The sequence below is a fragment of the Indicator indicator genome, chromosome 2, assembly GCF_027791375.1.
Source record: "Indicator indicator isolate 239-I01 chromosome 2, UM_Iind_1.1, whole genome shotgun sequence".
NCBI classification, from domain to species: domain Eukaryota; kingdom Metazoa; phylum Chordata; class Aves; order Piciformes; family Indicatoridae; genus Indicator; species Indicator indicator.
Genome location: NC_072011.1, coordinates 42456186 through 42469644, shown reverse-complemented (window position 1 = coordinate 42469644; position 13459 = coordinate 42456186). Strand labels below are relative to the sequence as shown.

The 13459-nt window shown below is 36.5% G+C and overlaps 1 protein-coding gene across 1 annotated transcript in view; it reads left to right on the top strand.

Annotated features, from left to right (window-relative positions):
• BTBD9 (BTB domain containing 9) overlaps positions 1-13459 on the top strand; it is a 109306-nt gene that overhangs the window by 81058 nt on the left and 14789 nt on the right. Inside the window, exon 8 of the mRNA XM_054396403.1 lies at positions 6441-6548. Within this exon, the coding sequence (XP_054252378.1) occupies positions 6441-6548 (108 nt within the window). The remainder of the gene's footprint in view (positions 1-6440; positions 6549-13459) is intronic.

Genomic DNA, 13459 nt, shown 5'->3' with positions numbered 1-13459 from the left:
TGAAGAGGTTTATTCTGTTATTAAGACTCATACTTGGAGGAGCTTACAAAATTGGAAGGTTTACAAATTGGAACAGTTAACAATGAAAAAGTTACAGAAACATTTTCCACATTGTTGCCTGTCTGGACAGAAAATAACCTTGCCAGTTTTCCTCTCTGTGAAGACCCTTACCAATGACAGAGAAACTGCTATATTTAATTAGAATCAGAAAGATAGCAATTGCTGTGTTTAGCATAGTAAAATAATTTAACTTTAAATGACTCAAACTAATATTGAAAAGACTGCCATATCTAACTATTATGCTACAGTCTTTGGCTGGTAACTTCAGAGTGCATGGTGGGGTTTTTTTAATATTAATTTTAAAAAATGAAAACAACCAAAAACCCAAACAAACAAAAAAAAAAGATGGAACCAAATTTATTATAGTCTATAGTGAAGTGAGACAGATTTTTTTTCTGTCTGATAGAGACATATTTTGCATCTTTGAGAAAGTAAATTGACTACTTACACCAGTTAAATCTATTTGAAGACTTTATTACTAATATGAATATGTAATAACCAACTGTTTTGCTTTTCATATTCAGGGTAATTCTTAAATTAACAAATTATATCATCTAGATTTAATGTGTCTTCTGTTTGCTTATACTATCATCATATAAATCTCTTGTGCGATCTAATGTGCCATACCCCTTCTGCTTATGAAGATTTTCTTTGCTTCTTATTTTCTGTGCTTGCCTCATTTGAGAGTGAAATCGTAACTCAGAATAAGTTATCATAAAATCACAGAGCAAATATATTGGAATTCCATCTTCTTTGTAGGATTGCGAAGAAAGATTAATTTCCTGCAAGAGCACTACTGAAACATAAATACCTGCATAAAATGAAAGGAAGACAACTGGAGGCAAAAATGCAGACATAATTGTATAAAAATATTGCTTTCCTCATCATTCAACAAGTGTCACTTCCTCATGTTTTAATTTCTGTCTTTTGTGTTTCTATAAGCATGCAACTAGCTTATAAACACAATACCATCAAATATTTATACTGTGTGTGGTAATGACTGACAGTATTCAGGAAGTAGGTATCATCCTGTCAGGTACATTGGCTGTTACTGTTTGGTCTTCTAACACCTTGAGTAAATGTAGTTGTACAGCAATCTGAACTAAACAGTGACAGGCTTTTCTACAGACATCTCAAGGTTGAGCCAGCCGATACAGCAGAACATGACATTTATGGAAATACTGTTTTTAAATGTCTTTCAAAGTAACAGGCAGCCACTATAATCAGTTTCCTACACTGGTAATATGGAAGGGTTTTTTTAATATTTGAAAGGCTTTTGTTTTGTAAAATGAGGCCTTGTAAACACATGATGTAAATAACAGTAGCATATTAAATTATCAATAGTCCTAGACTTGTAGATACACAGAGAAGTGGCATATGAGAAATATGTTTAAATCTCATGATGTTGCAGGGAGTGAAGTAGATAAAGCATCATTTAGCTTTTCCTCCACAGTCTTGAGGGCAAGATTTACTAACAAGAGCTTTTATTCTTATGTGGAAGTCCTAGGAACACGGGCAATTTTGCTGTAAACAGCTGCATTTCTAATGAATGTAGTTCTGACTTTTAAAATGAAATATTCTCCTTCTGATCCTTCAGTCTTTATCTTAGGAAAACATAGCTTCTTTACAAAACTTGAGCTTGGTAGCTTGCCTGGAATGTTTCAAAGATTATTGTACCTGGCCAAAGAAATTACCCTGGTGCTTAGTGTGCACTGCTGAATATTCATGTAATCACATGAATTTTTTCCATAATTTATCTGGAAAGGTGTTTCATGCAGACTGTCACATTAAGGGTAAGATCCCAATGTCTCCCTGTCTTTGACTCCAGGACTGTTACTGGAACTATTTGTCAATATTAACATTTGCCTTTCTTTTTTGAGCGTCCCAATAAGGACTTGCACTGACACAAGTTCAGGAGGCTGAAACAATAAAATTGCTTAATTTATTAGAGTGAAGGGTACAACAGATGTGGGATTACTGGTGATAAATGCACTGACTACACAATTATCTCAGGATTATTAAATCCCATGGAGCATCTGACAAAGCTGGAGACACAAACCTTTGAAACAGCTTCAGTATTATAATAGAAATGCGGCAAAAGTTAAGCTGGACATTGAAGGTGCAATCCTTACCAGGAAAGGTGTCCCTGTCTTGGGTGGAGGAAAAGAAGCGCAGCCCATTGATGGTCCTTGTCTCTGTCTTTCCCATCAGCTGCTGACCTCTTGCTGCTGGTGCCCATGCACACCAAGAGATCTTCCTTGCTTGGGTTTTATGCCTTAGCCCTGGCTGCTCCTGACTTTTAGGTGACATGTAGCATGATTTCGGTGGAGAGTTGAGTTGAGTTGTGTTTAGTATGTACTCAGTTTGGCTCATTAGCATACCAGTGGGTGCCAACTTTGCTTAATGACCTTCCTTTTTAATATAAAAGGTCTTCACTCAGTCACTCTGACCTTCAAAATCTGTGTTATAGCAAAAGCAAGGCCATTGTACTTCCACAAGACTCCTTCCTTCAGCTCTTTGGCAGACCAGCTTCATGGATCGTCATCTAACACAAACACCTACTGATTATAAATGACCTTGGCCCCAAAGAATGCTAAATTAACTTGCCTTCCTGTCCCATGGTAAGCTAGGCAGTTATCCCATTCAGAGTAAGTTTTAAATAGGTTCTTTCCTTAGCCTTCCTCCCCAGTGTCTCCTAAGAAAGTTATTGCAGGGGGTTGAAGAACTTACTTCATTATCTTTCACAAGTCCCAAAGAAACACAGATTAACATTTAGCATCCATGATAAGTCACTTTGGAAAAGATTCTGTCAACTTTCATTCACTCATTATTTGGTTCGTAATGATTCTAAGCCATATGCTTTCTTTAAACCTATTTAACTTTGGCTAGGTTATCTTGGGAGAGAACAATTACACAGATTCTTGAAAGGAAACACATATGCCCTGTTAGGCTTTTGCTCTAAAGCCAACTCAGTTGTGTTTTAATCATGGTATTGTTAGTTGAAATTACAGTCACTAGTGTGCTTCTGATATTCGAGCTCTTGATCATAACTTTGAAAAGATGGATCAAGGAAACAACACTGAGCTTTCATGATGAAAAGGGTCCTATTGAAAAGTGTAATTAGCTAAGTTTTTAATAGCCTTTTTAAAAGAAAACAAATATATGTATGTTTTTGCTTTTGCTTCTTTTTATCATTTAGAAGACTTGGTTTAAATATAAATGTTATATCAATTCAAGACCTGGTGATTATTACTAGTAACCAATTAATTTTTTTTTTTTACCAGAAATATTCTTCATTCAGTCTCATCAATATTTGGGGACCCTGAAAGTATAGAAAAGCAGAATGGGGAGGATCAGATAAAGCAGGGAGAGACGAGTTGGAGTTGAGTGATTTTGTTTTGCAATAGGGTAGGGGTTAAATTTTCATCATGCCACAGGCAACTATTTTTATTGTTTTACTAAGTCATCTCTGAGTTTTTAAATTTGCAAATAGGGAGTATTAATATGTACTAAAGGGCTTCTGTTCAAAGTGTTTCATTTTAGCTTCTTAAAGCTATTTTTGATACCTTCTTCTTTTTTATAGTACTAATGAGCTGGATTCAGTTGAGAGCATCTAGGACTTTATTTTAAATCTGGTTGTCCAGTAGGCCAAATTTAACTTCGGATGTGGGGATTCCAAAAACTGGGGGAAAAAAAAAAAAAAAGAGGTAGACTAGCTTGTTTTGTGAAGAAGGTAACAGCAAAAATACAGACACACATGTCCTTAATAACCAAATTCCAAAGACAGTCTAGCTTATGGTTGGGGCAGCATCACTCTCTGTTCAGGATTCTGTTTTCAGCAACTTGCTAGGTCATTTTCCTTCTCTAACAGTACTGGGTTTTAAAATGTTAAAAGTAAGCAATAATTTTTGTAGGTGTATTTGTCCCATAAAAGGTTGCAGCTGAATGCAAGAAAGACCTTCTCCACTGAAAAGATAGGAGTTAATAATATAAAACTTGAGCCACTCTTCTGAATGGCAATTAGAGACAACTTGAAAGTCTGTAGTGTGGGTTATCCTTACCTATTGCACTTTTGAAAATGTAGAACTGTGGAAGTTCTTCCTCACAGCTGGAGAAAGAACCCAGGGTACCTGGGCTTTTGCCTGCATTACCTGGCTTTTGCTTTTCTTGATGCATATGACTGTAGTTATTATCATTTAGGTCATCGTTTCAGTTACAGCTATTTTGGATAGCTAGCTGTGCTTCGATTCTAGCAGGTTCATTTTTTTTCTGCAACAAATAGATCTAAGCAGTAATCCTAGGAAGCATTAACTTTGTCAAGAAGCTGAGGATCAGGAGATAGCAGTTAGTAATAGCCAATATATTGCAGTAGAGTATTTGTTTTCCATTTGTATCTTGACTTCAAGAGTTCAGAGAATAAGAGCTTTAATAAACAAACAAAAAAAGCAATCAAAATGTAATTTCCCATGACAGTCATAATGTCGATTGTTCCAGTTGAAATATTACAATTCAAAAGCTCTGGGTAGGTTGACAATAGAGCATTATTTCAGAGAATGGTAAAAATCACAGAATCGCACACAATCACAGAATATTAGGGGTTGGAAGGGACCTCAAAAGATCATCTAGTCCAACCTCCCTGCCAGATCAGGATCACCTAGAGTAGATCATACAGGAGCACATCCAGGGGGGTTTTGAATGTCTCCAGAGAAGGAGACTGCACAACCTCTCTAGACAGCTTGTTCCAGTGTTCTGTCACCCTCACAGTGACAAACTTTTTCCTTATGTTTACATGGAACCTCCTGTGCTCCAGCTTGCATGCATTGCCCCTTGTCCCATCATTGGATAGGCTCTGTCCTCTGACACTCATCCTTCATGTATTTATAACCATAAATGAGGTCACCCTTCAGTCTCCTCTTTTCCAAGCTGAAGAGACCCACCTCCCTCAGTCTTTCCTCATAAGGGAGATGTTCCACTCCCTTATCATCGTTGTGGTTCTGAGCTGAACTCTTTCAAGCAGTTCCCCCTCGTTCTGGAACTGAGGGGCCCAGAACTGGACACAGTATTCCAAATGCAGCATCACCAGGGCAGAGTAGAGGGGGAGGAGAAACTCTCTTGACCTACTAACCACATGCCAGGATGCCATTGGCCACAAGTGTACACAAGTGGGTTTGCATTCAGTCACCTCTAATTCAAATAGAAAAGATTTTTTGAATTTTGATACCTCATCTGCCATTAAGTTTATATGAAAACAGTAAGAACAGCAGTCAGGTTTTCTAAACTGTACTCTGCTAATCAGTGGAGTGACATCAGACAAGAGTTTTACGTAAAATGTAATAAAAAAGACGTTTATGATTCAAAATACGGACAACATTTAACTGTTTCTAAACAATAAATTTCAGAAGAGTCTGCCTCTGTTCTGGCCAGTCTGTGTAAATAACTTCTTGCTGTTTGTGAATGCTTCATTGGAAAAAAAAAGATGCTCCATACTGGTTCAGAAATACACTAGATAGAATTTTTTTTCTCTTTTTTTTTTCTTTTTTTTTATTGCTGAAGAAGGCGTTCTGTGCTGGATGTCTGTAAGTACATGGATCTCAGTCTCATCCACTGAGGAGGAGAGGAGAATCAGGGTTCCTGGTTTTGCTTTAATTCATATCCTTTGAAATTGAGGAATTATATTTAAGTACCTCTTACAACAGGGAAGTAATCCCCCTGTAAGGAGAAGAAATAGAGAAGATATATTTGCCAGATGGGTTTTTTTGAGACTTACCTAGTTAAGATAAATCACATCCCTGATGCTTTTAATATTCCTCTCTGAGAGACAATTATTGAAATTGAAGGCTTTTCAATACATCACTTAGTGTCCTTCCTGAGGACCTGCATGTTTCTTAGAATGAGTATGGAATGAGTCCTTGAGGCCTTTATTTTCTTCTTTTTTCTTCTGTCTTTTTAGCAGTTTTGTCAACAATCCATTGCCTTTTTCCTCATATAAATGGTGAACCAGGACTGGAAGCACCCACTTCCCTACTTGCTGGGGTTTTTTTGTTGTTGTTGTGGTTGTTTGTTTGTGGTATTTTTTAATATTTTTGTTCTGTCTAAAAAAAAATATAGGGGGAGAGAGAACACAGTTAATCTTTTTTTTTCTTTCTCCTTATAAACTGCTCTGTCCAAATAGATGTTTGATTTGGGTTTAAAGCAAGCAATGCCACATGCCAAGTAAATTAGTTAATTCATTGACTTTCAAATAAGTCTCAACTAATTGGAATAATGTAATAGATGTATGTTAATAGAATTATTGTAAGCCTATTACTGGCCTTAGAACAGTTAGAAACACTCAGATTTTGTTTATTTTACTTATCATTCAACAACTTCTTTGTATTTAGGTTGCTACTTTGGGACTGTGATGATCGGAGCTACAGCTACTACATTGAGGTTTCAACAAATCAGCAGCAGTGGACTATGGTAGCTGATCGGACAAAAATTGCCTGCAAGTGAGTTTAATTTTTTCCACTTATTTGCACAGAGAACAGGAATTTTTTTTTAAATCCTTTTATTCAGTGCTTACATAGGTGACTTTTTGACTGTGAAAAGAATGATCATTAAGTAATGTATGGATCACTAATTCTAGACCCTTGTAAATATGACTTTAGGAGGTAGCAACTTCTAGTGTGGCTGAATATGTAGACTTTCAAACCAGAATCAAATTCCAAAGAGCAACATCAGTACTGGACCTTCCAATAACTAGTTTGATTGTTCATTCTTAGAAACAGTCTGCCTACTGTGCTCTTGGTTTTGTGATCACTGAAAGTTAAAGTGTGTTTCTCTAAAGTTCATGTGTTTATGGTGGCCTTGGTGTCAAATCACTTCTACCTTGAGAAACATGGTAGGAGAGGAAAGAGAGCTTGGTAAAGAGTTTGCTTAATCGAACGCCTTTGTCACTGCAAAGGGACAGAGAGAGCTAAGGTAGGGACCAAACCTTAAGTGATCAAACAGCTGCCTAAGCTTGACTGTGTCTGTTCAAAAGCAGAGTACCTGACTTACATGCAGTGACCACTCTGCTTTTGAACAGGACCCTTCCATAGAAAAAAAACAGGCTTCTTAAAAAGGCAGAGATCCCAGGGTTCACCAGTTTGCGTTAACCAGGCTACAGTGTAATGGGGTGAAGGCAACAGTATCCTTATCTCTTCCTGCTCTATTTTGCTGCACCCCTCTCACCCGGGAGAAATGAAACAAATCTTTTACTAGTGGGTAACCTTTTGCAACTGCTTTTTATCTTAGCCAAATCTTAATTTATTATTTTTATGAATACTTAGACATTCTGGCCCTAAAAGGACTAATCCTCCACTGGTATAAAAATTGCCATCACTTAAGTTTATGTGTCTTTGCATGGGACTATGATTGCCTGTATTTGTCTACAACTATCTCTCAGAGCAACAGGCTACTAAGAGTCATTATACATTTCTCTGCGGCTCAAATTAAAATTCTTTCCAAAAAATTATATTTCAAATTACATCTGTTTCTATTATAAATTTTAGAGATTTGAGTGCAGTCTAGGTGGTTGATGAGTTTTTGAAATCCTTTCTGGTATTAGTTCTCTGTTTAAGATAACTGTTGTAGACTCCTGAAAAAAACATTCACTCATTTTCCTGTGCAGGATATGCTTTAGGAGCAAATGGAAGTGGATGGAGTTAAAACTCAGGGGAATTTCACAAGGACTTCCACTTGAAGAGACAGAAAATTTACTTTGCTAGTAATACCTTCTGTTCACTTTCTTTGTGGAAGTTATTAGTGTGCTGTCTCACAAGTGTGAGGTCTCCAAATCATTTTGCTGATTCTCTGGCACACGGGGTAGGATGAACCATAAAGGCAACAAGCAGACCTCAGTAAATATCTTTGATGATTAATAAGTGGCAAGCAAAACAATGAGAAAGAAAATAAAATTCTATTTAAATAGTTTATATTAGTATTTGGCAGGCTACTGAAGCACAAACTTCCCTTTTTGTGGCTTTGGGTTGTTCTAATGACGTTTTTAATGTAGTATTTTCTGTAAATTAATAATTTAATGCTCAAATCCAGGGACTGGCAGGTTTCTTGTAAGCTCCTCCCACTTTTAAAAGGCTGAAGACAAAACCTAAGATGTCTAGTATCTTGACAGGGGATGCTTGCATACCTTCTCAAAGTGAGAGCCAATTAATGCATCCTGGTTGTATAACTGTGAGTTTTCAAATGCTCTATGGAGTCTATTTTTTTTCCTTTTCCACATTAAGCTCTTTTTCTCTACACAGTAGGACAGTAATGAAAAACAGTAGTGTTCCTTTCTGATTTTTAAAATATTTATGATAAGTGGGCTTGAGTGTGTCAGTGTTGAACAACAGAGACTTGCACTTGTTAGAAGAATTTGCTGAAAAAGAGTCTGAAAGTATAATGAAAAACAGAAGATACTAAAGGCCAGTAAGAGTCAGACCTCAGAGTTAATGACACTGATGCTAAAATAAGCCCCACAAAGACAAATAACGAACAGGCTAGCACAACGCTTATCAACTGGGTATTATCCTTTCAGGTTCTGTTGTGTAGTTACTGTGAAATGAACCTAATCCACTGGCAGTAGGCATGCCATATTCAATTCCCACGTAGCAACAAAGGACCTAATACTCTGACAGAATTTCAGAGACAATTTTGTTTATTGATGGGCAGTTCTAAGGGAGTTGGTGTAAACCACCCATATGGCTGGTTGGGGACAGTTTTGCAATTTTCTTGTGGAGGGCATGACTTTATTTTCAGAAGGTTTATTATAACATTGGAATACAGCTTCCCCACCCCTTCATCCCTCGTCTCACTAGACTCATTGTTTGTTATTCATAGCATACTGCTGTTATGATAAATGTTTACAAACTTTCAAACTTAATCTCACATTTCCTTTACTTATTATCTTTTTTATTATATAATAGCTATTTCAGATCCTAAATTCTCAGTTCCCGTCATTTGTTTTTTTTTTTTTCCTGTAGTTTTTATATGAATGTAATTAGTACTTCTACATGAGAAGCCCTTTGGGATGTAGATGCAAGATTAATTACGAAAATTTATTAACTGTCTTGTGATTTTTTTCCAGAATAATTTCCAACATTGAGATTTACTGCTCTTGTTCAGTGTTTCATATTTCTATTGTATATGCATTTTCAGGCACTGCTGTATTTCCTTTGATAATGTCCCAGGTGAAGATCACCTAGGGAGATCTAGGTCATGCACTTAACAGTTCTAAACCACTTTTCAGAGGTACAGAAGAGAGTTTTCCATGTTGTAAAACAATTTCAAGTGAGGATGTATTTCTGCTTCACACTGTGTTAGTGGCAAACTCAATTTTTTTCTGGACATACTTTGCAGGACCAAGCTAGTCTCTTTCATGATGTGATTATTTCTTTGGCTGTAGAGATAATATGTGAAGTGGGTGAATACCTTTCCTTGTAACCACATGTGGAATGTTATGTAAACCTAGTTATAGTTGCTTATGCTTAGCCCCAGTGTAGCAGCATTTCCCTCCTATTCTCTTTTAGCTTCTCCTCTTCACTCTGTGATCTCTAGAACTTCATCACATCTGTTGTCATGCATCATTCTTCTCCTTAACCATTTCCATAGGACTATTTTCCCTTGTAATAAAACATCCTGAACATTTTTCAGCCTTCTTGCTTTTCCAACTTGCCTGTATGCTTGCATTCGTTTTTCTGTTGCTTCCCATCGGTGTTGCATGTCTACTGCCCTGTCATACCTAGAATGAGAAAACAACCTTTTTCCTAATTTTTGTGTAAACCTTAATGTTGTCTCAAGCCTGAGCTCCCAAGTGATGGGTTGGAACAGCATATAAGGAACTGCTCTTGTACCTGCAGCGTTGTTTTGACCACACTTCATCCTATTTTACGTTGTTAATTTCACAGCAAACTGTTCTTGCACCTTGTCATGGATTGAGTTGAGCATGCTGCTGTTATTCATACGATGCTGCAGTCATGCCAGCTTCAAAAAGTGATAGCGTGGACTGGAGCTAAGTATTACAGGGCTTGAAGTTCAGATTGTAGCATGGGAGGTTTCCTGGTTTTGGTTGCTGCTTCTGGTTTCCAGATTCTTGGGTGGTTTTTTGGGGTTTTTTTGGGGTTTTTTTTGTTTGTTTGTTTTTTTTGGTGTTTTTTTTTTTTTTTGTTTTTTTTTGTTTTTTTTTGTTTTTTTTTTAGTGGGATGGCAGCAGGGCAAGGAGGGATGGGAGAGTAGTTTGCTGGCTTGGGCTTTGGGCTCACTTGCTTCTGCTTGCTGCTGCTTTGTGCCGTGCTTTTTCTGCAAGTAGGCTGAAGTAATTATGTGTTTTGTACTGTGTTTATCTGATTTTGATCAGTAAACTCTATTCTTATCTCACTTTTTTTTTCTGTCTCAGTCCCAAGTTTTTTGTGTGTTACTTTTCCCTCACTTCTGTGTTGGGAAAATAGGTTAACCCACTGGTTCAATTTGACCCATTTTGTCCTGATTCAAACCATTACATACCTCTTCTGTCAAACAGAGGATGTTTTGACCATGGTTCACTCTATTTTCTATGAAGCAACTCTGTGTGTGAAATCCAAGCACACCCTCAAGAGCTGATGAATTCACTGTAGCCATATTCATACCATACTAAGATGAAATATGCTCAAGTAAGTTGTCTGGGAAATTGGAACATTGTTAAGCTCAATTTCAAATCTCACACCACAAAAATAAACTGAAGATTCTCATTAATCTTGTTCATTATGCTGCTGGTAATGCCTGCTGGAGCAGGTCAGACAGATACAAAGGGTCATTTTGTGTAGTTATTGAGCTTAAAAACCCTGAATGATAGTCATTGAAGAACATGTTTTCCTTTGTGTTTATATGCTCACATTTTGAACGATTCTAACAAAGCAAAAGAAGAAAGAAGCTTCAGTTTCACAGACCTGCCTTACTAAGCACAAAGAATTAAGAATTCACAGAGAGAAACCAGAGTTGTATTCTATTTCAGAGCATTAGGAGCCTCTCAGAAGTGTGAAAACTCTGTATCTAAACATTTCATTTGTTAGCTTTCATTTTAACTGAGTCTAGTTCACTTGAAAAGAGATCTAATTTATTTTAAGCTATGTTTCTTAGTAGGGATTCAGGATCACAAGGTTTGCAAGATGTTAATTTGTCTTACCCCCCCTCCATACACACATCTACCTTTCGTCCCTTGTGGTTGCTTTTCCACCACAAAAATGCTTGGATAGGTCCTTTGAACAAGCCTTGAACAGAATGTTGTGCCATATGCTTACTGCAGCTCTGCGTGTGCAGCATGCACTGAGGTTTTTCTTTGCTCCACTTGCCTTGTGACTGGCATGTTCTCAAGCTCTTCTGAATGCACATTATTGTGAGGAGAGTGAAGAAAACAGCACAGTAACTCTGACATCAGTTTGGATTATTAGAAAATAAACAATACAAAATCATAGCCATAGTATCAGTATTTGTATTAGGTATTGGATTTTTCTTCCATGCCATTGAAAACTTAAATGTCTCTTTGGAAACATGTAAAAATTGTTGAGCTAACAAATAATAAACAGTGGCATGTTTTATTAATTTGTAATATATCATCTGGAAAAAAATACATTTTGTTAAGGGAGGGGAAAGAAAACTTGAGATAATGACTATCCCAAAGTGTATCATTAATGTACACCAATAGCTTTATAAAAACAAAGCTGTGAAGGGCCAGGCTCTGCTGATGAAGCTTTGTTCTTGTCTGGCAATAAGCAGGGAGAGGACTTAAAACCCTTAGTCCACAAAAATGATATCCTAAACAGTTCTCCAAACCAGCAGTGTTTTTAGGAATGGGCAACTTCATTCCCATCTTACCAAATTCCTGTTCACTTTAGCTGGTAATTGATGATGTTCTTTTTTTTTTAATATATCACACAGTAATATAAATTCTGAAGAAAAGAGTATGCCTTACTTTATTTATGCTATTCTGTTGATCATGTTTTACAATAAGCCCTGGTTTTCTTCTTCTCTTGGGTAAATATCAGGAACCTTATATTGACTTTTCAAGGTTATAAATTCAGTTTGAATTTATTTGTGAGAACTTACTGGTTTGGAATTTTCTTCAAAAGAAATAGTAATAGTTAAGGATGTACCAAGTACCTGTCTCATAGGTACAATAAAAACCAAACAAACGTTCATTTCCTTTCAATAATTATTGTTATCTGTAATTTTTATAATTCTTATTAATTGTTATATTGACATTTCAGTAGAAATTAAACCTCCCAGGGTTTTACTTGTTTGATTCTTGCCAGATGACTTTTAAAGGCTTCTGTAATAAACAGCAAACTTGCAAATAATTCTTATTTCAGAGATTACATTTTAAGTATAAGCTTAGTTCTCAACTCTTCACATATAATCACTGCTTGTGCTGTAAGTGCTAGGTAAAGGAGGGTGTTTTAGTACATGTGTTTTTATTTTGGTTTGAAGAGGGAAAAAGACAGTACTGAAGGAGGGGGAGAGGCTGCTTAATTGTTTTATCAACCCCCAAATAAGTTTCTGATATTCAGACTTTTTAAATCTATTTAAGTTGTATTTTAGATACTCCTGGATACTGAAGCTTCAAGACCTGATCTACATATTCTTCCTGCTCACATTAATCATAAAACTTTGGCCTTTCCGATTTGTACCCTTTATTCTTGACTTAATTTGTCACGTCTGCCAAGTTGAAAAGGCAATCAGGTTCAATAAACACTGTGGGGGTTAGAGAAAGGTGAAAGCTTTGTGCCTTTTGAAATGTTGAAGGGCGCTGAAAAGAAAATCTGAAAATAAAATAATTATAAGGAAATGCTTCTTGAGATTGAAGAATTTACAATTTTGAGACGCTGAGATGGGTATATGAGCAGCCCATTTCTGCAGCAACATAGTGGTGTAAGTGTTCCTTACAGTGTAGAGGTACAAGAAATGTCTGTATTCCTTGAGAATTATAGCATGACTGCATTGCTATATTTTACTTGATTGTTCTGTAATCACTTTTTAATATTAAAGAAGATCAGTATGATGACAAGATACACATTGCATATTTTATCCGTACGTAACCCTACTTTAGGGATGCTGGTTAAATTTGAAGATAATGTGAAATGATCTTTGAAGCCTTAAAGAAAATGCCTTGCCAGAATTAAATTGTGCTTTGAGATAGCATTAATTTTGTCTTATAAATTGTAGTCAGAATCTTGGCTGTTGCTCAGTCTTGATACAAACACCGTGGTCAGCTTCACTTTAAGTAAACGACCTGTTTAACCTTCTATTGTTTGCCTTGGAGAAACAATTTGACTGTATAAGAAAACTTGCTCTCAGTAGGTTTATTCCTCTTTTAACTTTATCGTTCAGCTCTGCCTCAGAGTATCTT